The sequence below is a fragment of the Sinohyriopsis cumingii genome, chromosome 17 (assembly GCF_028554795.1).
Source record: "Sinohyriopsis cumingii isolate HCF-2022 chromosome 17, ASM2855479v2, whole genome shotgun sequence".
In the NCBI taxonomy this organism is placed as follows: domain Eukaryota; kingdom Metazoa; phylum Mollusca; class Bivalvia; order Unionida; family Unionidae; genus Sinohyriopsis; species Sinohyriopsis cumingii.
The window spans coordinates 93,892,033-93,919,246 of record NC_142977.1 but is presented as its reverse complement, the minus strand read 5'-3'; the positions used below and the strand labels follow the sequence as shown (position 1 = coordinate 93,919,246).

Here is a 27,214-nt window from a genome sequence, read left to right as displayed (position 1 = left end):
CCATGTTTTGAACCCACCGATGGATGGATGGACGGACCCAAACAATACACCCTCATAACAGGGTCTTGGTATTTGTTCTATCGATTGCTCCTAACAAAAATATACAGACCCAGATCAACCGGCACAATATGTGACGGCACTTCTGGGTCTGTGTAGTTTGCTGTTGGACTGGACTTATAAGCTAGTACATATGGTACACTTGTGATCAGTTTAATTAAAATAGAGATCCCCGATTCTTATTCGTAAGTAGATATCGAGTTCATTCAGACTGCACTCATAATTATCCTCTCCTTCCAAGAACAAATTTGAAAGTTACACAATTTTAAACTCTCACTATTTTCATTTACCTGTCGATGCCGTTAATATTGAGACTGTTTTCCAAGTCATTAATAACGGTCTTACTGTCTTAGTACAATCAATGGGTGTCATGTGTACCACTACGTCTTGTTTTGGGACTTACTTTGGGCCCATGATTAAAAGCCGTACAAGGGAATATGCTGACTACTTCTTTATGTCCATGTCCGTACCATGTAAGGAATATCTTCTTTTTAAGAGATTTTTCATAAATATTTCTTTGTAATATTTACTTTGTATAATCTGTGTATACACACGTATGTACTAATTGTTATTGACTATATATTAAGTTAAGATGAAACTACGATCATTATTATAATGTTCTTTGTGGTTTCAAAATTAAATCGGGTGAAATCGCTTTCCGGCTTTCTTTTTATTTCAGAGATTTTGTAGAACTTTCAAGATGTCAACCATGCCTTTTCTGATTCTATTAGTAATAAAACGAATCAGAAACCAACTTTGCCTAACTAAACATCATTAAGTCATGACTAAGTAAGTTGTATACATATGTCTTCCGAGATGACGCATATATTTAATGTGATCCTTGATGTCAGACAAATCCTGTTATAAGTACAATTTATGTCAATAAACCAGCTCGTGTTGATTTTAACAGTATTACCTAAGTAAGTATGTGTACGATTATAGTTCCACAGCGCACAGGTTATGAAGTTAAACTCAGTTGACAAAACTGACGTGGGTTCATCGAACACAATAACTGCAGATATGATTCAAAATATTGTTAAAGAAAAATAAAAAAATAACGAGATTTCTGTCTGAAGCAACACATTCATTTTATTCTGAAGTAGACAAAGTAATGACAGCTGTTATTGATAATTTCGACATGCCTGCTACAACAGGCTTGATGCACGGTTCCGGTGGGGGGAAACTAGGCCGATAAATCAGCCCTTCACCCGTGATGATATTGATTTTCGGGTGAAAACATCGTCCATCAGTATCAACACATATTTGTGGGGTTGATTCATCGGACTAGGGGGAAATATTTAGTTTACTCAGATCTTATCTTTCATCTTGCCTTACAAATGTCTAATTTCGTCATGAAGAATAGCTCAAAATGAATCTTGGAAAGTCTTGGTAATGCATTTAATGATGTTACTGGTTACAAATATTTAGTTTTAAAACAAAAATAGCAGGCAAGAAGGATTGTTTTGTTGTTGCCATCAACGACAAAGGTCTAAAAGGATAAAAACTGAGACAGTCACCTACTCGAATGAATCAGATAGCGGTGTCTGGTTGACTGCCAGAGTCGATGTCATATCGAAATTATATGTGATGTGATTTTGATTTTTAACGTAGCTTTAACAATTTTTCAGTCATATTGCTACGATGTCTGCAATGTGGCAGTTTATAGTGATGTCTAGCACTTGGACATCATGCCGCAGACATGTAGCATGATGTCCCACCCAGTCACATTATCCTGACACCAGGCCGACCAGTCCTAACACTAACCTCTTAATGCTGAACGCCAAGCGAGGCAGCTGTTAGTACCATTTGTTTTAAGTCTCTGGTATGACTCGGCCGGGGATCGAACCCACAACCTCCTGCATCTGAGGCGGACGCTCTAACCACTAGGCCTCCGGAGCGGTCATCGAAATTATAAACAAAGCTGATCTGGAACCCCCATTTTTAAAAACAGTTCATCATGATCAGGAATTCTTGGCTGATGTAGCATACACAGCCTTGTCAACTTGTAATATCAGAGTAACTTCTGACAAATACTGGTGCAAGCTCATCTATACACAGCAGTAACATACACTATTCATACAACAGTTTTACATTAAGATCGCACGAAGCACGTTTATTAACCATAAATGCTGACTATCGCACTAGAGTTTTAATATTTATTTTTATATCGATACCCACTAACTGCCAAATATTACGATTGATATTGTCTCATGCGACGTTTGACCCGTCTGTTTGTTTTAACGTGTCTATGTAAATTGACCCATCCTCTTTTTTTTTTTTTTAAATTGTGTCTATGCAATCATGGGCATGTATAAATGAAGAGATTTTCGGGGATTGTTTACGCACTGCTTTCGTTGAAATCACTGATTAATGACCTGCCGAATTCTACAAACAATTTGTGTCCCCCCCCCCAGGTATGTTGTTTTATTCGATGATTAATCTTAGGTACTGATACTTATTTCTTTTTTTATAGGCTGGCTGGAAGATAAAAGAAGGTAGCAGGGACACCAACAAAATTATGGGGGGGGGGAACTGTAGGAGTCATCCATTAAGCTTTACCACATAAGAGGTAGGTAGGTAAGTTGGTATGCCTGTTCCTCGATCACTTCATCTTCAATAAAATTTAACATCATTGGTAGCAATCAATGAAGCTCTGTACATACATACATACATACATGCACACAAACATACATGCACACATACATATATACATACATACATGCACACACACATACATACATGCACACATACATACATACATGCATGCATACATACATGCACACACACATACATACATACATGCATGCATGCACACACATACATACACGCATGCATGCATGCATATTTACATACATACATACATGCATTCATACATACACGCATGCATGCATACATACATACAGAAACCATGTTTTATTCCACTCTTCAATGAGAAGTCAGGTAAGTACATTTACTCATGTACTGTCTATTTCCAGGTCGCGACCATGAAATTGTCTACTTTGGTACATGCAAGTGTCTCCAACAGTTGTACCATTCGAAGTTATCTCCCTTAGACCTATCATTCTTACAAATGACTTGACTGCAAGTCAGTTAATGATTATCAGTTTTAAAAACAATATCTCTTGGAAGTGACATAACTTGTTTACTGTCAATTAAGTAGTTTCCTTCATGTTAAAGAAAGATCAAAAGAAAGAAAGAATATGGGAAGGAAGAGATAATTATCTTAATTATCTCTATGGTAACAACTGACATGATTCACCTACTACTCTGCCAAAAAATGGGGGATGGTGTGCTGCAACATACTTGAATCTCCTTCAACCATCCCTTTTCATGTGTTTGCAAGATCATCACCACAAGGGTCTGCCAAAAAATGGGGGATGGTGTGCTGCAACATACTTGAATCTCCTTCAACCATCCCTTTTCATGTGTTTGCAAGATCATCACCACAAGGGTCTGCCAAAAAATGGGGGATGGTGTGCTGCAACATACTTGAATCTCCTTCAACCATCCCTTTTCATGTGTTTGCAAGATCATCACCACAAGGGTCTGCCAAAAAATGGGGGATGGTGTGCTGCAACATACTTGAATCTCCTTCAACCATCCCTTTTCATGTGTTTGCAAGATCATCACCACAAGGGTCTGCCAAAAAATGGGGGATGGTGTGCTGCAACATACTTGAATCTCCTTCAACCATCCCTTTTCATGTGTTTGCAAGATCATCACCACAAGGGTCTGCCAAAAAATGGGGGATGGTGTGCTGCAACATACTTGAATCTCCTTCAACCATCCCTTTTCATGTGTTTGCAAGATCATCACCACAAGGGTCTGCCAAAAAATGGGGGATGGTGTGCTGCAACATACTTGAATCTCCTTCAACCATCCCTTTTCATGTGTTTGCAAGATCATCACCACAAGGGTCTGCCAAAAAATGGGGGATGGTGTGCTGCAACATACTTGAATCTCCTTCAACCATCCCTTTTCATGTGTTTGCAAGATCATCACCACAAGGGTCTGCCAAAAAATGGGGGATGGTGTGCTGCAACATACTTGAATCTCCTTCAACCATCCCTTTTCATGTGTTTGCAAGATCATCACCACAAGGGTCTGCCAAAAAATGGGGGATGGTGTGCTGCAACATACTTGAATCTCCTTCAACCATCCCTTTTCATGTGTTTGCAAGATCATCACCACAAGGGTCTGCCAAAAAATGGGGGATGGTGTGCTGCAACATACTTGAATCTCCTTCAACCATCCCTTTTCATGTGTTTGCAAGATCATCACCACAAGGGTCTGCTAAAAATCATTTCTTTGTAAAGCCAGAGTGAAGCTTTCCCATAATTTGGAAAAGCTTTCTGATGCTGTGAAAACTGCATCATACTTTCAGTGCTCAAGAAAGCGCTGAGGGGGTGCTCTACAGACTGACAGGGTAATGCAAAGTTGTTCGCATTTACAACATGCATGGGGAATGAATGTTGGTGTACTTCTATACTACTTTTGTGCACAGTGGCTGAAATTTTTTAACATAGTGTACTAGTGGAAACTGTGCATGATCTAAAAAACACATCTAACCAATATGGCCCATGTTGTCAAAAATTCAGCCTGAACTAGTACAAAGTACTCGCACTGTAGCAGGTATTAAAATAGTGACATGAATTGTGCCAGAGTAGGAAATAATCACTTCTGAAAATACAGTGAATGAATGAGAGTATATATATATATATATATATATATATATATATATATATATATATATATATATATATATATATAGCCATTGGTTTTATTTTTCGAAAATGTACCTTTGAAGATCAGAAATGGAAATGACAAAGCTATATGCTCTATAACCCAAATTACACCAACCAAAGATACATCAGAATGAAGGGAATCAAATATTCTTTTAAAACTCCCCAAGATATAAAGGTCTTTTTTTAAAAAAAAGCCAGGTTAACCACTGAGGTAAACCTGGGAAATTATTTTTATTTAAAAAGAAAACCATACGCAAAGCATGGACAAAACTGTAGGGTACCAACAGATAAATATAATCATTCATCTTAGTCAAAGATCATATTTAGTTGGAATGTTCTCAACCTTTCTCATAGCATGAAAAATCCTCTAATGTAAATAGTGGCCATTTTGAATTACCTTCAAGCCCGTGGTTGATACTGCATTACAATAAGTGCACAACGTCACAATAAACCTGTCATCACCCTCACCAGCGCAACCAGTAGTTGCAGACAAATGAAATGGAATGCTTTCTTAAATTGTTATTTTTATTATAAAGTTGCAGGAATAACATAAACAATTTCATGTGCAGGTATTTCGCTGATTGTTGAAAATTCGTGGAGTTCTAATTTTAAAACCAATCATGTTATAAAACTTTTCTTTGCAAATTTAGCTGGATCCTTTGCCCATAAACTTACCAATTTGGGAAGTATTACCTCCAAGTCATTTTCTTAGAGTCGAAGTTCAACTCACATCAGAAAGAAAAGAGGACGTTCTCACTGAGATGCACTTCCTACATCAGAGTTGTTTATTTAAAACAAGATGCTGAATGATATCCTTTGAAGCTTACAATAGAATCATGGCTTAAAGGCACAGACACTGAAATAATCCAAATCTTAAGAATACTGATAGTTTGGTAGGTTAGAGAAATACGGTATATTAAACATGATCACAGGAATGAAAATAAATTGCGACTCTTCATGCACTTTTTTATGAACATAAGCAAATACCAGTACACCTCTAAAACGTATTATTGGAATTTTAAATGTTTAAATTTTTTTTTCTTTTTTCTCTTAACAGAAAATGTACTATAAATCCATAACATACTGATAAAACATATTTCTGGAATTACCTTTCATGAGCATTTTGTACTGAATCTGACAAAACAGGCTGTCAAAGGTAGAAATCCACTTTAAAACTATATAATCAGCAGCCCTGACTCGTACATGTTTTAGCTTTCAACACAGTGCAATCCTATTCAGTTATGAGGAAGTAATCAATCAAAAAGAATAACAAGGAAGTTATCTGCTCTGAGTATAATCATCTCCTATTAGGATTAAAAAATGTTATGTCCCTAGACTCACTTTTTCAAGGCAAAAAGCCTATTGTTAGTAATACAAACTATTCTTAGTAACTGAGAGTAGACAGCATGCCATAGGCTAGAGAGAGATAAATCTCCCCAAGCAAAAGATAAGGATTTTGTCATAAAAAAGCCACTGCTCTATGAGCAATCATGGAATTTATTACTTGTGAGCAATAGATTCATTTACATATTTAAGTATTTCTTGTATGAAAAAATATATGAGAATAAAATTTCTGTTTTATGATACCAAAACTTACGTCATTATTTCAATTAATTCTGAAATAAATTAATATGTATCCTAATCCATATACACATCTACAATTTCAGTTTATCAACTGTATGTCAAATGTCCACTTACTTTTTATTTCTCATCTGCTGAGTATAATCCATGCTTTATGGAATGACACCATGAAATGCTTTATGGAACGACACCATGAAATCCTTTATGGAATGACACCATGAAATCCTTTATGGAATGACTCCATGTAATCCTTGTTTCAATGCATTTCATTATTCACTGCTGTTTAAAATTTCCATGAATTTTATTTTCATTTCAATGCACTTGTTTTATACTAAATAAATTATTTATAGAAAACAATTTGAATAAATTCCTTGGTCTTGAAGAACAGTTGTGGGCTTCGGTGTTGAAATTAAGTCTGATCCATGCTCCATGAGGAATGTCTATACACATTTATTTTCAAAACATACCCTTTCAAAAGCACACAATGAGTTTGAATTTTCCACCCCCAAAAAAGAGAAAAATCCCCACAATTAATAGCCATGTTAAAATTAGCAAATAAAGCAAAAACTGCAGTAAAAATGTATGCATATAAATTCCTTCTCCAATTAGAAGTAATGATGTATGCATATAAAATTCCTTCTCCAATCTGCAAAGACTGCATTTTAAAAGAAAAATAATTTATCACTTGACAAAAATCCACCTTAAACACAAGTACATGTACCACTGGAAGAATAACAGTTGCATTAGTGCCTTTTAAAAAAATTGTATAGTAAGTTAGGCTGATGTACTGGGAGAATTTTAGCTTTAGTTAATATTCTGGCCTCAACATCAGCTTACTAACATCCTGTGAAGATGATGGAGTTCCATTGAATTCAGATGAGCAACTGTCTCAAAGTGAATAGTACTGTTTAAAAAGTATTCTTGCAAATTGAGCCCCAAAATCTGCCACCAAACCTGTCACCATCCACAAATGAAACACTGGCATTTTATTTCCAAGTAACCAATCTCAATGCTGGATGTAGCAACATCACCACTAATGACTCACCTATTGAGCACTGACATGGTATGTACCATTTTGTTCTGGTATACTTGTGCCATTTGATTCTTTTATATTGTTTTTATCTTCCTCTGTTTCTACTGAATCATCTTCAGAATCACTACGAACATCCTCTACCTGTAATAAAAAATAATGACAATGATATTATTTCATAATGCCACGTGAATATTGATGACACTCATAAGAACTCACACATGCCCAGTTTTGGAGGGGTACTTCATTACCAAGTTGTCTAAAGTGCTTACATTTACCGAATGCTCACATCTCACCTTTGTCCATGCCCAGTTTTGGAGGGGTTGTTGTTGCTGCTAAAGAATCTCTCTCTCTCTCTCTCTCTCTCTCTCTCTCTCAGCGCATGATAGGCTATACATGGCAGCCTTTATAAATGGTGGAGGAAGAACCCAGGAAAACCCCGGAAAGAACCACCGATCCATGAGAAGTTACCGGCAAGTTCTCACACGTACCCACATTGGCCAAGCCTGAGACTCGAACCCATGCAGACAGAGATGAGATGGCAGTGATCCGTAATGGAGAGCGCTTTAGACCATTCGGCCAATTGGGGCCACTTTTTGGAGGGGTACTTCATTGCCAAGTTGTCTAAAGTGCTTACATTTACAGACTGCTCACATCTCACCTTTGTCCATGCGGGTTCAAGTCTTGCCTCGACTAATGGAGGCAAGTGAAAAAGACTGTCATTAGCGTACTCTTCATTGGTAGTTCTTCCCCAGTTCTTCCTCCAACAAACATACAGGCTGCCATGTATAGCCTATATGCTGAAATACTGGTGTGAAAGCCCACCTCAAAAAATAAATAATTTTTTAAAAAATACATGTTTTGACTGGAAACCAATAATATCATTCATGCCACCAAAAAGGTCTAATGAAATTCAAATCATGCATGCTCTTTTAGAAAATCTGACCAAATGTACCTGTCACAACATGTCTCTGACTAACTTTGCCATTCTTTTGAAAATTAGTCACTTCCATTTAAAAAAAAGTTGATAATTTTAACAAACTACTAAATTATATGTACTTCTACAAGCTTTGAAAATCTGAATGGAACAGGAACACATTCTAACATATTCTAACATTACAAATATTTTACCATTGCAGCAGTTTCATCTTCCACCCCCACCTTCTTTTTGCATAGTAGAAATCTATTTAATTCATGAAAAAGTACAATACAACTATTACACAATATGACATATCATAGTATATTTGGCAGAGGCCATTAAAGTAAAACATTTCTTCAGTAGGGAATATAAAGCAAGTCTATACATGTATTTATCTCCTAATTTTCTTCATAAGCACAGCAAATACATGCAACATTAAATTCATCTTGAACCACTTGATATTGTGTTGTTGAGAAATTGGAAATAGTTTATCCTTTTTCAAGTTTTTTTTTCTCTATCAAACACTGAATTATAAGATCATGTTACAAACACCTAAATTTTGTATCTTACTAAAAATATAAATTGGGATTATATTAAATTTTAATTGGATATTAAATTTGGATACTGGTGTTAAAAGCCACCCCACAAAATAAAAATGAAGTTTTAAAATCTTACTATACCTATCCAAATTTATTGATAATGTTTTACAACCTTTAATGAAATCACTTCCTTCATACATTAAAGATACTACTGATTTCAATTAAAAGTTCAAGTCTATTCCACAGCTATCTGATAACTCAATCCTGGTATCATTAGATGTAACATCACTATATACCAACATTCCTGATACAGATGGCATTGAAGTGTGTAAATATTTTCTTGATAACAATCCTAATAATAGCACACTATCTAGTGAAGATATTTGTAAGATAATAAAACTTATCTTGGAAAATAATTATTTTCAATTTAAAAATGCAATCGGCAGTCCTATGGCTCCTTCATACACTTCCCTTTTCATAGGTAAATTAGAAAACGATTATCTTCAAAACAAAAAGTTTAATCCATCTGTTTAGTTTAGATTTTTAGATGATATCTTTATGCTCTGGAACCATTCAAATGATAAACTGAAAAAACGCACTGATGACCTAAATCTTTTTCACCCGATGATTAAATTTACTTATACTGCATCTAGTATGCATGTTTCATTGTTAGATGTAAATGTAATAACAAATATTGATAACACTATTCCTACAAGTATTCATGTCAAGGAAACTAATATCCACCAATATGTGGAATATTCTTCATGTCATCCCATGTCATGTAAAAATGGTATACCATATAGCCAGGCCAAAAGATACTGACGCATTATTTTAGATGATTGTTAATTACAAAATTCGTTGAATGAATTAAAAACATATTTCCAAAATAGAAATTATCCTACACATATAATTGACTCTGCTGAACAAAGCCCATAATCTTACTCAACATGTGGCTTTAAACACAGCAAAATGTAAAATAGAGAAAAATATAATTCCTTTCACAATACAATATAATCCTTCATTACCTAATATAGGCCTTATAATTAATAAATATTGGAGTCTCCTAAATTTATCAAATAAAACCTGCATCAAATCACTTTACAATAATAAACCAATTCTTGCTTTTAGAGGATCCAAGAATTTGCAAGATTGTCTAATTAAAACTTAACAGACAGAAAATAAAAAAAAACAATTTTCGTCATTATATGTAACAGACACCGGTGTTCTCAATGTGCAAACATAAGAGAAAGTACTTCTTTCAGTAGCACTAATACAAAAGAGGTATTTGCTCTACATTATAACACTGTGTATCAACTGATGTGATTTATTTGATAACCTGTACAAAATGTTGCATGCAATATGTTGGATAAACACTTCAACAAGTTTCTAGGAGAATGAATAATCATCGCTTTCATATAAAAAAATTATAGAGATCCTCAGTTTTCTTCTAATATTTCAACACACTTTCATACCAATAATCACTCTCTCCTCGACTTTTCTTTCATGCCAATATATATTGTGCATGGTGACATGAATAGACTCATAAAAGAAATTTACTGGATTCATAAGTTCGATACTTTGTATCCTAATGGCCTTAATACCAGTGCACTCTACTGTATAATTTTTTTTAAAATTGGTAAATTGTATATCCTTTTTAATAATATAATTATATGTATGACTGTTTGTCTTTATTTTATTCTATTATTTTACTGAAAATATATAATAAATACAAGTGAGAGATATATTTGACAGGTACAATGCATGCAACAAATTAGCAACATATTTTTCACAGGTAAATTGCATGCAACATATTTTAAGTAAGTAATACATGATGGATACATTTGCAAGAGCTTATTTATTTTAGATTTGCACATATATTTTTAGGATTTTTTTCCATCAGAGTTAACACTCTTTTACTGTATTATGAGCCAGTGGCCTCAATTACAAATAAAGAATTTTCAGTCTCTCTCTTATACAGATTTTTTTTCGATAGCATCAACTGTAAATTTCTACAATTTAACTTACCTGTCCTTTTATGAGTTTCCCGATGACAATTCTAAATATCATGACGGACCAAAGTATGTGTAGAACTTGTAACAACATGAGGAAAAAATTGAAGAAAAAATGACATCCACATGTTCTGTCCATAACATAGTAATATGGCTGTATTAACGTGGCATATATACACCTGCAACAAAACAAATAAAATTAAATGAAGGAAACGGTATTTTACTGAATTGAGAAAAATGAAAATATAAAATTAACACTGAGATAATAAAGCTTTTGATTTAGAAATCAGATTGAAGATATCTACTTTAGACTTTAAGACTACCAATGCCACGGACAGGATTTGAGGGCCCTAGGAAAAAATCTCCAGCAGGCCCCTATGAATTACAAATTGTGACAGTGGTGGGCCCCCTGGAATTTTCTCCCAGTTGTCCCACCCTGTCCACAGCCCTGAAGATTAAAAGTGTATACTACTATACATATATAGACATGTATTACTATATGGTTACTGTTCAGGTATTTACTGGTATATTAATGTCTTACATCTACATTATATGATATGTAAAACCTGAGTGTTTTTTAATCTTGGTTGTAATATAATTATCTGAAATGAACACACAGCTAAATTAAACTGTGCTGCAGTCCTGCAATAAAAGCAATACTAAAGAAACAAGTGGGTATTTGTAACTGAGACACAATGCTTATCTTGTGTTGTTAAAGTAGAGTGTAAATGTGTAATTATTCACATGTCTGTCAATTATACTGCATATGTATGAAATAACGTGAAATTCCACAATGTGTAATGGCCATAACTGCATAATAAATGGGTACATATTCATACTTGGCCCATGATTGACAAGGCCTGTTTTGCAGGCTGCCATTGGTAACTATCTGACAACTGATTGACAGCTTAAGCCTTCACACTTGATTAATTGATATAAAATTCCATTTGGCAGTAGAGAGGGGCTAACTAGCCAACAACAAAACACAAAACAAGAGATAAATAAATGGTTTAGGTTTTTAATACCTTCACTGATGTTGTAGCTGTTTATAGGTTTAATGCCATTTCTCAGTGCAAAATAGGCTATACTGTACATGGCAACTAGTATACATGGTTGAGGAAGACCGTGGGGAAACCCCAGTAACAACCAACAACAGAAGGGAGACTACTGGCAGCTTTCCCACATACCCACAATGTCCAAGCCTGAGATTTGAACCCACTCTGACAGAGGTGAGATGGCAGTGATCAGTAAAGGGAAGCAATTTAGACCACATGGCCACCTGGGCCCCTATTACATACCTTCACTGATACGACCAATCAAGTCATGTGCAACATATTCTATATAACTTTCTGACCGAAATGGACAGTTTGCAAAGTCAATGTTTTAGGTTTAATCAGGCAGTTATTTTTAACTGTGGTCACACAATATTTTGTGTTGCACATAAGAAATTAAAGACACTGAAAACAAAAGCATGAACAAAAGGAGAAATATTCCACCATACAAGAATATGTGCACATAGAGACAGAGAATGAGAGAGAGAAAAAGATTTACTCACACAAATGGGAATATTCCAAGTCTGGATACTATCCATACAACCAAGAAAATTACAAACAAACTATCTGTTAACTTTTGTTTCTTGCAATAATTCGCCATTTTCGCTGCCTGAAAATAAAAATATGTTCTTAACATAAGTACTTTGAAATGTGCGAATGTAATTTCTAAGACAAGATCAGATCATTTCTTCCTTTCAACTGCTTATTGTTGAAACCATCTCTGATACCTAAAATAATCACTGTTGTGAACATATTAGATTACAGATTGGCACCATTTCATCTAAGACAAAAAAGACATCATTACAAGTTTTTTGGTGGAAACCTTATGTCATAATGATCATCCATTCATGGGGTGTTGTGACAACCAGATTTTCAAAATAGCTGTTGTGGCAGCCATATTGGTTGTACAACTGGCACCATTTTCATTTAGAACCATCTAGGTATCACAGGAAGTCTTCTGGTGAGAACCCCCATGTTGATAGCGCCATCAATTTGGAGGAGAAGAGATAACAATAATTTTAATGGTCATACTGAGGGTTAATCATTGTCATTTAGGACAAAACTAGACACCATATAACTCTTCTGATAAAAACCCCATGACATCTTCATATTTAAGAGAAGCAGCAAAAACGTGATTTTTCAAGAGGGTCACATCCTGGATATAAAATCAGCACCATTCTCATTTAAGATACACAAAACATTTTGTTATGTATATTAAATTTGTATTATATGTTTGCTTTTCTCATGATTATATATTATGTCTAAAGCTCAAAATTTTGGTAAACATCTACTGGGTACCGATTGATCATAATGATTGATTACCCGGATATCTGATCAAAAAGAAATTGTATTAGATGTGTACAAGAATAATTGACAATCAACACATGCTTTCAGCGTGTATATAAATTTTATTTCAGATTTTGTGAATATCGAAAAAACATGTGAAAACTACTGTACTAATCACTGCGCAAAGAACAACTTGCATTTGTGAACTTGCTTTTCCAGAACGGTAAAATATTTTTTAAAAAAATAGGAAATTAATAATGACTTCATAAACAAACATAATACCACTGTAAAACCCGAGAACTAAGTGCAGTAGACCTGCAATGGTCATGAGTCACGTTTAAAAAATTTATAAAGCTGAACTCATGTACAATTTCATACTCTTTCAATTTCCAGCTAATAAAGACGACATTATTTACTGGTCAACTGAATGTCCAATAACACCGCCAAGCCCAACAAACATCTTGGCCGCTTTGTTTTTTTTGTATGTTTATTGAATTGTGAGAATCTTTTATCAACCACTACATTGTCAGCTATTGTTTGAGCAATGACTGTACACAATTAATTGAAGACAATCACAAAGACGACTTACTGGCTTTACTCATGGATCAGTAATAAGTAACATTTCCGATAATGTTTATTTTGGCATAACACTTCAAGAACCTGGTGAAATTGTTAAATTTCAGAAGCTAAGTATTTTTCCGGGTACAAAAAAAATACACATATGCTATTTAAAATTTCAGGAACCACGCCACGATCGTATTATATTCGAATTTATACACGATCTCTTCCCCAACATGATAATAAATTTTTTTTGCGCAAAGTGCAGAGAACAAATTGCGTTGTGAAAATAGGAGATTAATAACAAATTCATAAGAAAACACCAAACACATGTAAAACCCGAGAACTAAGTGCAGTAGGCTGCAATGGTCACTTATATAAAACCCCACAACAACAACAACAACTTATATAAAAATTTTACAGTTGAACGCATGTACAATTTCATACCCTTTCAATTTCCAGCTAATAAAGTGGACATTATTTACTGGTCAACTGTTTGCCTCTAATAACACCACCAAGCCCAGCAAACATCTTGGCGGCTTTTGTTTTTTTATGTTTATTAAACTGTGAGAATCTTTTGTCTGCTGCTTGGTTGTGTATGCAGTTAAAGAAGAAACACGTTAGCTATTGTTTGAGCAACGATTGTATACAGAATTAATTGAAGACAATCACAAAGATGACTTACTGGCTTTACTCATGGACCAGTAATAAGTAACATTTCCGATAATGTTTATTTTGGCGTAACACTTCAAGAACCTGGTGACATTGTTAAATTTCAGAAGCTATGCCACGATCGTTATATATTAAAATTCATATGCGAACTGTTCCTCCAAAATGATAATAAACGTTTTACACACTATTTCTCATACTTAAACAAAAATGTTCTTTCCCAGTGCAAGAAAAATACACATACATGTATTTAAAATTTCAGGAACCAAGCCACAATCATATTAAATTCAAATTCATATGTGATTTCTTTCCCATAATGATATCAAATTTTTATACAATATTTCATGTACTTTGAACAAAAACTATTTTTTCATGTGCGAATGAATATACAAAATTTTGGGGGCCACACCCCGACCATGTTATATCCAAATTTGCGTTATAGCGGGGCGCATTATAGCAGGGTTGCACTATATATATATATATATATATATATATATATATATATATATATATATATATATATATATATATATATATATTCAGAGTGAGAAGAAGCTGCTTTAATTTGGAGATGGAGTGCTCTCTTTTTTTGAGTTTGTACCTTTAAAATTTTGGAAAGTACTTAGACAAAGTCCAAATGTTCCTCATGACTAAATATGGGGATATTTTGTCAAGGAAACATTTTATATTAGTACACTGCACATTTGGATTTACTTACCGCCATCCAGTAATCCGACGCATCATGTACAACCAACACAAGACTTCCAATTCGGACAAAATTGAAGAGCCATGAAAAATACAATAGCACAATTGTGGCCACGTGGTGTGTGACCATTTCAGTAAAATCCTGTAATAATGATAAAAACATGGCTAGTTTATAAATCTGCTTCAGTTAAATGGTATTTTTGTTTCATGTTCCAACAGCAATAGTAGTATTGTACATGTATCAGTAGTAATAATTGTTACTTTTGCTGCTTTTATTGTTACAACATTAGCAAATTATCACTGTAATACTAATTGTAGTGCTAATTATAATACCAGCTGTAATACTAACTGTACTACTAATTGTAATACTAACTGTAATACTAACATAATACTAACTGTACTACTAATTGTAATACTAACTGTAATACTAACATAATACTAACTGTACTACTAATAGTAATACTAATTTCAATGCTAACTGTACTACTAATTGTAATACTAATGTAATATTAATTATAATACCAATGTGATACTAATTATAATACTAACTGTAATACTAATGGTATTACTAACTGTAAAACTGATTGGAATATATCTGTAATACTAACTGTAACACTAACAGTGATACTAATAGTAATGGAATACTAACTGTAACACTAACAGTAATACCAATAGTAATGGGATACTAATGTAATACTAACTGCAATACTAATTGTAAACTTGCTAGTCATGCTGCTTATCTGACATGAAATTTATGACAAAGTTGATTAATAATTTTGGATATGATAGCCTTTGTGAGCCAAATATACACATTTTCATAGGAACCTTAATGTGTGATTCAACTTTAACATACAATGGAGCTGGAATTTTGGTCAATTAAGTTAAATAAAACACATGAAAGGCATAACTTTAATTGTATATGGATGCCTTAGATATCACATAAAATAAACAGCATGTATGATGTAAACACATATTATATATGCAAAGTGTCACAAATATGAAACTGCTCCCCATTTAAATATCATGATTAAAAAATTCCTAATTAGAAAATATATAAATCTAAGTAATTAAGAGGAAAATTTCCTCAAAAGTCTAGAAAGATAAGTATATAGCAAAAGTTATTCTAATTCTGTTGAGAACAAAAGGCTGCTGGACTAGTGCTTACCTTTCTCTTGTGATCCGTCAGCAATGAAAATACTAGAGCCCAGTAAAAACCAAGTTCAATCATATAATACCAGTACAAATCGGATGTCACATGCTGTAAAATATATCAAACAATACAATAAAAATTTAGTTTAGACTAAGACTTTTATCTTAAACAATGTATGTACATGTAAATATGCATGGCAAGCCATTTGGGTTAATCCCATGTACATGTAATACAAATATCGTTTCAGTGATTTCCATGAAGAGATGTCTCAATTTTGTCTTAAACAGAGGTATCTCTATATTTAGAATTGGATGAAGATAAAGATCTCTCGATCAAAATTTTAGAGATCTCTATTTCAAAAATAAATAAACATCAGTTTAAGATAAGAGATATCTTTATTTCAAGTGAATGGATTATTGGCAACATCTCTATTTAATATATATATATATATATATATATATATATATATACACACACACACACATTTATATTAAAGATCTCTGCATTTTAACTGAGATAGCTCTATTTAAACTAGACATCTCTTTTCCAAAACAATGGAGATATCTTTATACTTCAATTCGAAATGCAGATATCCTTATTTATCACAGAGATATCTTACCTCAAACTGCAATAAATCTATTTCAAATAGATATATCTAAGTAACGACAAAACAGAGATACCTCTGTTCAAAATAAAGATATCTGAAATCAGAATATCCCTGTTTTAACAATAAACAAAAATCCTATTTTTAATAGATATCTGTTAAAAAAATATCTCTTTTAAAATACAGATATCTTTATTATATAGATATATATGTAATGAAATTGACATCTCTATTTTAAATAGAGATATGTCGAATTTAAACATACATGTATCTCAAATTAAAGCTATATGTATTAAATGACTACTCCAAAATGGCTTGTCATAACTATGTCTTGGCAGCCATAAATATTTCCTTATATGGGATGAACACTGCACTTGTACAAGCGAGGCCCAATTCAAAAGGAAGCATTCCTTTTCATCTTTCATTATTAGTTTTTTTCTACTATAAGAAACTCTGGGTGGTCAAGTGGTCTAAGACGCTTGCCTTTACAGATCACTCACACCTCACCTCTGTCCACGTGGATTCAAGTCTCAGACATTGTGGGTAGCTAAAAAAAGAATGCCAGTAGCTTCCTGCTGGTCAGTGGATCTTCCTGGGGTCTTCCAGGGTTCTTTCTCCACCAAATATATTGGTTGTCATGTATAGCCTATCATGTGCTGAAAAATGGTATTATAACCATAATACAAAACAAAACACAAACTAAATAACAAACACATGGAATGACAGTCATGTATAACTCACAAAGACCAGAAAATATCCACTGATGAATGGATACATGATGCTAAGTAAATTCTCATTGAAAGAACACAGTTTATTGCATTAAGCCACAGTTGGCCAAGAAACAATTGTCATATACTTTGAAGTTTTTGAAGACTATAAGACTTGCAGAAGAGCATGCCTATCATCAACAGCAGAACACCTCAAATACTGCAAAAGCCCTACACCTCTACAAATGCTGACAATTCTAGAAAGTAATTTTCTGAAATTTTCTCATTTTCTCTAAAAAAGAAAGACACATGAACACCAAGTATTTTGTGTTGAGGCATAAATAAAAACCAGTAAATCTGTATTAGAAAGTTTCTCCTACCTGTCGAGGCCAGTTTATCCAGCAGTACTTTGTTTGGGAAAACCAAGGTTTCTGAAAAATAAAGAGAATTCATTTTAGACACACTGCTGAGGCATGCATTTTATCTCTTGATAAATCATTTAACTATTTCTCCTAAGTTTTTTCAGGAAACTTTTGTACTGAAAAAAATTAAATAAGGAATATTCTTTTAATCTTTCTAGTTAGTGATAACAATGTCTGTCTGTCTGTCTGTCTATCTATCTATCTATCTCATTGTTGTCAACTTGATGTGTGATGGCATATCAACACAAGTAGTTATTTAGTGCCTAGGCACTGGGAGTAATATGCCTTGTCCAACCCAGACTGATCCAACAGTAGGATTTGAACCTGCACCCTTTTGTTCATGAGTCCAGCACACTAACCACTTAGCCAATGCACATCTCACACACATGCGCATGTGTTTGTGTATGTTTTTATGTGAGTATGTGTGTGTTAGTGTGAGTGTTTGTGTATGTGTGCACATGCATGTGTGTGTGTGTGTGCACACACATGCACATGTATGTATGTGTGTTTGAGTCTGTGCATGCATGTGAGTGTGTGGCTATAATAGCACTTTTGTTCAGATACGGTCTGTAAGTAATATTTAGCTGCTAAACCTCTGCCATCATGAATACTTGCAATTAGAACTAGATCTGTGTTTGTAGAACAGGTATATCTCCATGCAAACCTAAATGTCAATGCCAAAAAAAATCTTTAAAAATTGCCATTATAACATGATAATAGAATTAGGTCATGTACACAAACATACAAGCTAGCATGGCAAAATTTAATTTGTCTGCCTCAAGTGCTACATCAAACAAAAACTAAAAAAATTGCACAAATGTGCTCTAAAAAAAAGGTAGATGATTTTAATGGTCTGAAAGTCTCATCAATTTCATCAATATACGAATACAAATATGCCTAACAATTTCATCTGTCTGTGAAGAGCAGATTGGGGGCAATTACGTTAACAAGCTCACCCGAATGTACTGAATGACAGGACCAAATGAAGATTCCCTTTAGTAAAGCATGGGGTGGGAGTGTAACCTATGAAACGTCATGGTCATTATAGGCAATGACTAGTGATGATGCTGACTGGTGTGAAGAGAAACAGAACTTGAGAATCAATATATCATCAAAGCGACAAGAAAAGTACACACAGTAAAGAGCAGTAGTTGAAGAAAAGGAGGAGCAGCAGGTGAGGAATTCTAAAGAATACTCACATTCCACAAAATAACCATTCCATAAATAAACATCGTTAAGTAGAACAGAAAATGCCAACTGAAAAGTAAAAGAGAATTGTTAGTCAGAGTTTACAGAATGTTAAATATACACATAAACTGCTCTCTCTCTCCCTCTCTCATTTGAATGAACAATTTCTCTTCTTGACTGATTTACAAGCTCACTATGATTTGCAAGATAATAATATTTGTTTTCAGTCAAAAAAGTTAGAAAGTTTGGTACATACTGTATCTCTTTCCTGTGAAGACAGATGGATACATATTGTATCTCTTATGAAAACAGATGAATACTCCGGTTGCAACAAATAGGGACTCCTCTTATTTTATACTGGTTTTCTTGAGTTTTGTTGCATTGATTAGTGTCAATGGTCATTTTTTAAAAATCTATCATGTCCTTTCTTCTGGTTTTAATTGCTACATTGTTTCCTTGCTTTTATGAATGTGGGTACCATTTTCTGTCTCATTCTATGCATTGACTGTTATAGTGGAACAAATATACAACTGAAAAATTTAAATTTTTAATATCCCAACAAATCAATAATGATCATAGTTAAATAAATGCAGATAAACATTACACTGTACATACAAGTATGTTGTGTTAATGGAAATATGTGGAGAAAGCAGCAAAGTGTTATTACACAGGATAGGTATGTTAATCACCTCTATTTCACATTGTAAAATGAACAGTATTAAATTCTATATGTTGTAATTACTTCCATATGCATAAATCTTTTTCTTCTTTTCTTCAAAACAGAGAAACTTTATCAACAATGCAACTGAAACTTCATCCATGTCTATTAAGCCTTAATTGAAGCCAACAATGCATATATTATTGAAAAGAGTTGAAGATAAAAATGAAACATATTACACCTTAATTGAAGCCAACAATGCATATATTATTGAAAAGAGTTGAAGATAAAAATGAAACATATTACACCTTAATTGAAGCCAACAATGCATATATTATTGAAAAGAGTTGAAGATAAAAATGAAACATATTACACCTTAATTGAAGCCAACAATGCATATATTATTGAAAAGAGCTGAAGATAAAAATGAAACATATTACACCTGAAAAGGGCGAAAGAACTTTTATGCCTCAAGTTATATGGAAATAAAAACAGGGTACATGTATCTTGATATAAACAGGTTATCTTGATATAAACAGGTTATCTTAATATAAACAGTGTATCTTAATATAAAATTGGGTATCTTAATATAAACAGGGTATATTAAAATAAACCTGGTATTTTAATATAAACAGGGTATCTTAAATTAAAATTGGGTATCTTAATATAAACCTGGTATATTAAAATAAACCTGGTATTTTAATATAAACTGGGTATCTTAATATAAACAAAGATGACAATGCAATTAAAATCTGAGTTTTCAACTTATGAACTGTTAAAAGACATTGCAGGGGAGGCAATCTATCACAACCTTATTGCATTATTCTGATTCTGATGACTTCACGGATGAGGAATACATGTACCAATTTAAAGTAAAATTTTCAGTAAGAGTTCTTATTTTTCTGTTTTTTTAACTAAAAACATATTTAGATTAACATTAGTTTTCTGATAAATAAATTTGCAAATGAGAAGGAATAAATATTATTTATATTACTGACAAAATGGAATTTACATTTAGCTTTTAAAACAGGTAAGGTTTCTGGCAAATTAAATGATACAAATTCCAGTTTCAATATATTCTTACTTTGTTACACAAGGCTGTTTGGTCATAAGGGACATCAATTCCATGATTACTCACATTCTAAGTACATGTACTACATTTAACATCTCTAATGTACTACCAGAAGGTCTGCCAAAAAGCCAAAATTTAAATTTTAATTGCTGCTAAAATTGTCAAATAACTATCAATATGTGTAGTATCATCTTCCATGTCATTCAGCATTTTAAAAAAATCAAATTTTTTTTCTTCAAACAAAATCTGTTATCTTTTCCATCACAAGACCAGAACTCATGAATATAAACTGAGAGTGGCCAAAGTTATCTCACATGGAATGTTTTAACTCATTAACCCCTGGCACAGTGTTAACATGGCAGGAGGTAGCAGCCTACTGCCAAGCTCTGTAGCATCAAGGTCATGTAAGATACACTAAAGTGGGTGGTATTATAGAAAGGTAGACAGAAGAAGCTCTACAAATATACCAAATAAACTGGAAGTTCTAGTTGCACTACAAAATACAGAGGACCTAATTTTTTTCCACCTAAAATTCGCCCGTGGTCATAATCTGATTTTGTGTCTGGATTTTAGACTTTTTGGTCTCAGATCTAAGGCAGACCAGGCTGAACTGCACACAGACAGATGAACCTTTGCAAAAAGTAGGATAAGATGGGCATTTGGAATAAAGAGTGGTCTCGATATGAAAATGATGGGTCCGTTAAGCAACCAAAAAAAAAGAACTCCAACTATTACTCTTCCGCTCATGCGCGAGCAAAAAAGCCAATGAAAAACAATGTTTCTAACACAACTAGGAATAAGGTTAATGGAAAATCACATGGAAGTTGATGTATTAGGATGTATTCAGATATAGCCCACAAAATGTGTTTCCTACTTGAATATCAGGCGAAAACGACAAAAACCTCCTGGGGTTAATGAGTTAAACTTAAATATGTTGTGAAGTTCTAGACCAATTCTGACAGACTTTTCACTGTCATTTATGCTAAGATGTCCTATTTATTGTGCCACCATAACCATATTATGGCTGAGATAACAAGTTTCCCTACTGACGCCTAAGCATACATATCAGATTAAGATGTCCTATTTATTGTTACTATATTTACTTCTATAAAGTTCAGTACCACCTTAACCATATTTTGGCTGATATAATAATTTTCCCTGCTGATGCCTAAGTGTACATCTTAGATGAGCACTGGTAGATATACATATATTTAGCTCACCAAGCCATAAGTGCAAGTGAGCTTATGTTATGGACCTTCATCTGTCTTCCATCATGAGTCACCCTTTTACATTCACTATTTATAACATCCTCCTCAAAAGATGCCAGACCAATTTTCACAAAATTTTACATAGAATTCTGGCATCAATGCCCTTCTGATTTTTTTTACTGATGCCAATTTGTTATCTAATATGAATCTCATTACTAAATTCAGAAAAATGACCTTTAAATGAATTCTTCTAAAAAATCAAAAAGCCAACAAAAAGAATCCTTAACAGAATTTTAGAAAGCATCCTGACATGAAGGTCTTTCCTGTTTATACAAATGATCCTAATCTGCCATTAACTATGGCCACCACTTCAGATAAAATTAGAAAGACCTTCAAATGACCTTGCAAAAACCAGTTAACAAATATGCAGAAAATGCAAAGGAATACAACCAGGCATGAAGTTGTGTGAGCTTTTTCCAAATATAATCGATTTGCTTTCAAATATAACTTCCGTCACAAAAAATAAAGATAAAACCCTTGAAATGACTACTCAAAAACAACCCAGTAGAATCTGTCCAAATTGGAAGGGAAGCATCCTGGCATGAAGATTCGTCCATTTTGAACAAATGATAACAATCTACCAGCTATTATTACAATTGTTACTTAAAACAAAAAGATCTTGAAATGAATTCTTCTAAAAACTTTAAAACATAATCTGACCAAATTTTACAATAGAGGTCTTTCAAATTTATACAAACTGTGCATTCATCACCCAATATTGCAATAGTTATCAGAAAACAGGGTGATGTTTTACCAAAGATAATTGATAGATATAACTCAGATCAGTACACATGCCTTTGGCTGAATCAAGTAAGAAAAAAAATAAACCTGTCAAATGTCTGGATCAATATATTCCATTAGTTGATAACAGATATGGAAGGTGTATGTTCAAAATAGGTGAAACAGTAAGAATTTTGAAATGCAGGAAAATGTTTGAAAAATACCTTTAAAAATGTACTGATGAAATATTTAGAATCAGACCAGTGAAAACATTTTCTTTGTTATTTAAAACCAGATAAATGATGGACTGAATGATCAATATGAATGTTATTTCACTAACACCTTTAGGTTTTGTAAAATGTAGCATTTAACAAACAATAAAAATTTCATCCAAGTAGGTGCAAAGAACTCGATGAACAACACAAGCATACCTCACTGAAGCCAAAGCAAAGAATGATACAAGTTGAACATAAAGAATTAAAATAATGGCTGTTTAAGTTTTGGAATATCTATTTGTTTTCCTATAGAAATATTTCACATAAGCAAACATAAAATAAATGCCTTATTTATCAAGAGATAAATAAATGATGCAGACTTTGCAAAGCAAGATAACAGTCAAGATAGCTAAATAACAATCTATATAAGAGAATATCATTACACAGACAGACAACTTTGCTGATGGATATCATGCTATACTGAATTAACTCAAACACAACATCCTGGCGAATATGAAACAACGACTGTTTTAATTCCTGATGTATATGAAAAAGTCAAAGAGGTTATAACTGCACATGGCGGCATCAGAGAAAGCTATGATGTTGAATATTTGAAAGACAACCAGAAAAATTAACAAGTACACTGTGTATTATACCAACTACAATGTTAAAATGTTAGGATTCAAGAGACATCAAACTGTACTGAATCAGTTTGTGGGTTATTAAAACCCAACATTTACAAATTTTCCTGAATCAGATCTAAAACATCAACAATCTTTACAATGGTAATTATTCATGCTTGCTAGATTACACACGAGTACAATTAACAGTTTAACAACAGCATCAGAGATGAAGATGGAAAAATGATGGAGTCTCATGGTATGTTTGTAAAGTATATTTTGCATGTACAGAATCATTGGATATGTATATCATAGGGACAGTTGAGGGTTTTTATCTTTAAACATTGCATTAAAAACAAAAAGAACTGTTAAAAGAATAAATATCAGTTTAAATCTAAAACATAATCATATTATTTATGTGATGCTGTTAAAGAAACTGTTCATCTGATATCAATTTTGTACAAAGATGATTTGATGGCCATAAAAATCAATAATAAAATCTAACAAAGTGCTTGAGAAATTATCAAGGTAATGAATTATGTTAGCACAAAAGTCACTTATGTGAACATGATACATTCCGATGCTTACACCTTATCGGAGCCACAAATGTAGAATTGTTTCATGGATATAACCCCTAAATGGACTGCAAAAACTAAATGGACTGCAAAAACCTAAATGGACTGCAAAAACTAAATAGTATTGAAAACACCTAATGATTATACACTTAAGATTTTAATGATAAGATCAAAAACATGTCACATTCACTGAATTTGACAATAAGTTACATGCTGGGATTGAACAATCAAAAACAGATACAAAAGATTACATTATTAAACAAATTTTTAAGAATGCAAGACATGATGTACGAGTTGTTAAAGATAAACTATGGTAGCTCAAAGGCAACAAATGCTAAAGATTTAGCATTTACAGAAAGAAACTATGTTCAAGTTATTTCATCCTAATGGAGTCAATGAAAACATAATTAGGCATAGTAAAATGTCTATCGAACAATAAAGGCGAAAACTACAGAGTTCAGTGAAAACAGCTCAAAGATAAAAATAGACAGGACAATGTTTGGCAACTGAATATTTAAGTAGCCAGAATTACACTTTCACTCTGTACCCTGAAAATGCTGTAAAACTTTAAAGAAAAAAAAAAGAGTATTAGTGTGTATGCTGGTTACAGTTTCTGAAGGTAACTGCTCTTTTTCAGCACAATAAAGGGCAATATATGATAAACACTTAACACCACACAATGACAAAAAGATAACACAAGAAATTAAACAGCTCAATCTAATATCACTGCATCACAAAATACCACAACCATCACTAAATCAGTAAAAATCTTGTATATAGAAAATCTAAACCTAAACAAAAATATCTCGATTGTTCAGAATAGTTTCTTTCTGTCATTTCAAATGAAGGCAAAAGGAGATGTCAATAAAACAGTTGTCAATACAACTTGGGTAAAATGCTTGTGAGACATCATATAACCTAGGAAAGTGATGATCTTTTCAAGCTGAATTACCATAGCATTGTCATGATATACAAGAATTGGGAGTTACCTTTCTTGGTCAGGATAAATAGAATTCAATATGGCATTAGGAATGATAAATTAAGAAAGTAATGATCTGGGGGCAAGTTCTGCATAAAATACTGGTACTGAAGCTAAACAGTTGGCAGTGTACAAAAGAAGGTTAGAATACCATTTTAAACTGCAGATAATGGCAGATCATTGTCTGCTGCATCCATGTGGTCTTTCTCATAATTTTGTGTTTAACATAACACTTAAATTTCTGAAGTGACAGAAAGTAGTAACCAAAATTTGAACCCTTAAACATCTTCCTCTAGGAGGATACAGTTATTTCAAAATCAACTGCTCAAAAGTTAAATGACAAATAATCAAGACAAATTTTGCAGCTCACTGATAATGAAAAGGCTTAGTGACTGCTGAAGGTCTACCAAATACAGATTACTCGTAGAGTTTAAGACTAATGCAACAGTTTGAAGATGCAGGATGCCACAAAGTATTTCATTGATGAAATCAAAGCAAATAGAACTCAGGAACACAAGTAACTCTGACCAACACTGAGTATGGCTTGATTCAAAACTTGCACATGATAATGTACTGCATGGTAATGGTCTCAAATTACCTAACTTTCAACAAGCTATTAACTTTGAAATTAACATAATAAAAATATAGCTGTTTACAAAATTTATAGTTATTTTGGGTATGATACACAGGTGACTATTCCAAACAATCAGATTAAATCAATAAAACTTTCAGCATCAAAAAATGTATTTCAGATAGCCTCATAACATAATAACTTGCTGAGTGACTAATTCTCCTAAGAGTATCTTTGCACTAACGAACACAGAGACATTTTTTTTTACGTCATTATTATCTATCCAGCTTTTCTGTTTTACATGACTTACAATAAAATGTAGTCATTCAAGGATGAACATGTGACAGTGACAGATCCTCTTGATAAATTAGGTAATTGGTTAGAGATAATGTTGATGTGAGCAAAGCGATACTATCTGATGTGCACAAAGAGAGATACTGCTGATGTGCACAAAGAGAGATACTGCTGATGTTCACAAAGAGAGATACTATATGATGTGCACAAAGAGAGATACTGTTGATGTGCACAAAGAGATACTGTTGATGTGCATGAAGAGAGATACTGTTGATGTGCAGAAAGAGAGATGCTGTTGATATGCACAAAGAGAGATACTGTTGATGTTCACAAAGAGAGATACTGGTTGATGTGCACAAAGAGAGATACTGGTTGATGTGCACAGAGAGAGATACTGTTGATGTGCACAAAGAGAGATAATGTTGATGTGCACAAAGAGAGATACTGGTTGATGTGCACAAAGAGAGATACTGGTTGATGTTCACAAAGAGAGATACTGGTTGATGTGCACAAAGAGAGATACTGGTTGATGTGCACAGAAAGAGATACTGTTGATGTGCACAAAGAGAGATAATGTTGATGTGCACAAAGAGAGATACTGGTTGATGTGCACAAAGAGAGATACTGGTTGATGTTCACAAAGAGAGATACTGGTTGATGTGCACAAAAAGAGATACTGGTTGATGTGCACAGAGAGAGATACTGTTGATGTGCACAAAGAGAGATAATGTTGATGTGCACAAAGAGAGATACTGGTTGATGTGCACAAAGAGAGATACTGGTTGATGTTCACAAAGAGAGATACTGGTTGATGTGCACAAAGAGAGATACTGGTTGATGTGCACAGAGAGAGATACTGTTGATGTGCACAAAGAGAGATAATGTTTATGTGCACAAAGAGAGATACTGTTAATGTGCACAAAGAGAGATACTATATGATGTTCTTAAAGAGAGATAATGTTGATGTGCACAAAGAGAGATACTGGTTGATGTGCATGAAGAGAGATACTGGTTGATGTG

General features: G+C 33.4%; 1 protein-coding gene across 1 annotated transcript in view; it reads right to left on the bottom strand.

Moving 5' to 3' along the window:
* Positions 1 to 6,279: 6,279 nt before the first annotated feature.
* The window catches only part of LOC149779444 (ceramide synthase 2-like), a 64,094-nt gene continuing 43,159 nt past the window's right edge, over positions 6,280 to 27,214 (bottom strand). The window contains exons 4-10 of the mRNA XM_089940108.1: positions 19,234 to 19,291; positions 17,993 to 18,043; positions 16,317 to 16,409; positions 15,165 to 15,293; positions 12,436 to 12,542; positions 10,897 to 11,059; positions 6,280 to 7,557 (exon numbers count right to left, since the gene is read on the bottom strand). Coding sequence (XP_089796234.1) covers positions 7,429 to 7,557; positions 10,897 to 11,059; positions 12,436 to 12,542; positions 15,165 to 15,293; positions 16,317 to 16,409; positions 17,993 to 18,043; positions 19,234 to 19,291 — 730 coding nt within the window. The 3' untranslated portion in view covers positions 6,280 to 7,428. The remainder of the gene's footprint in view (positions 7,558 to 10,896; positions 11,060 to 12,435; positions 12,543 to 15,164; positions 15,294 to 16,316; positions 16,410 to 17,992; positions 18,044 to 19,233; positions 19,292 to 27,214) is intronic.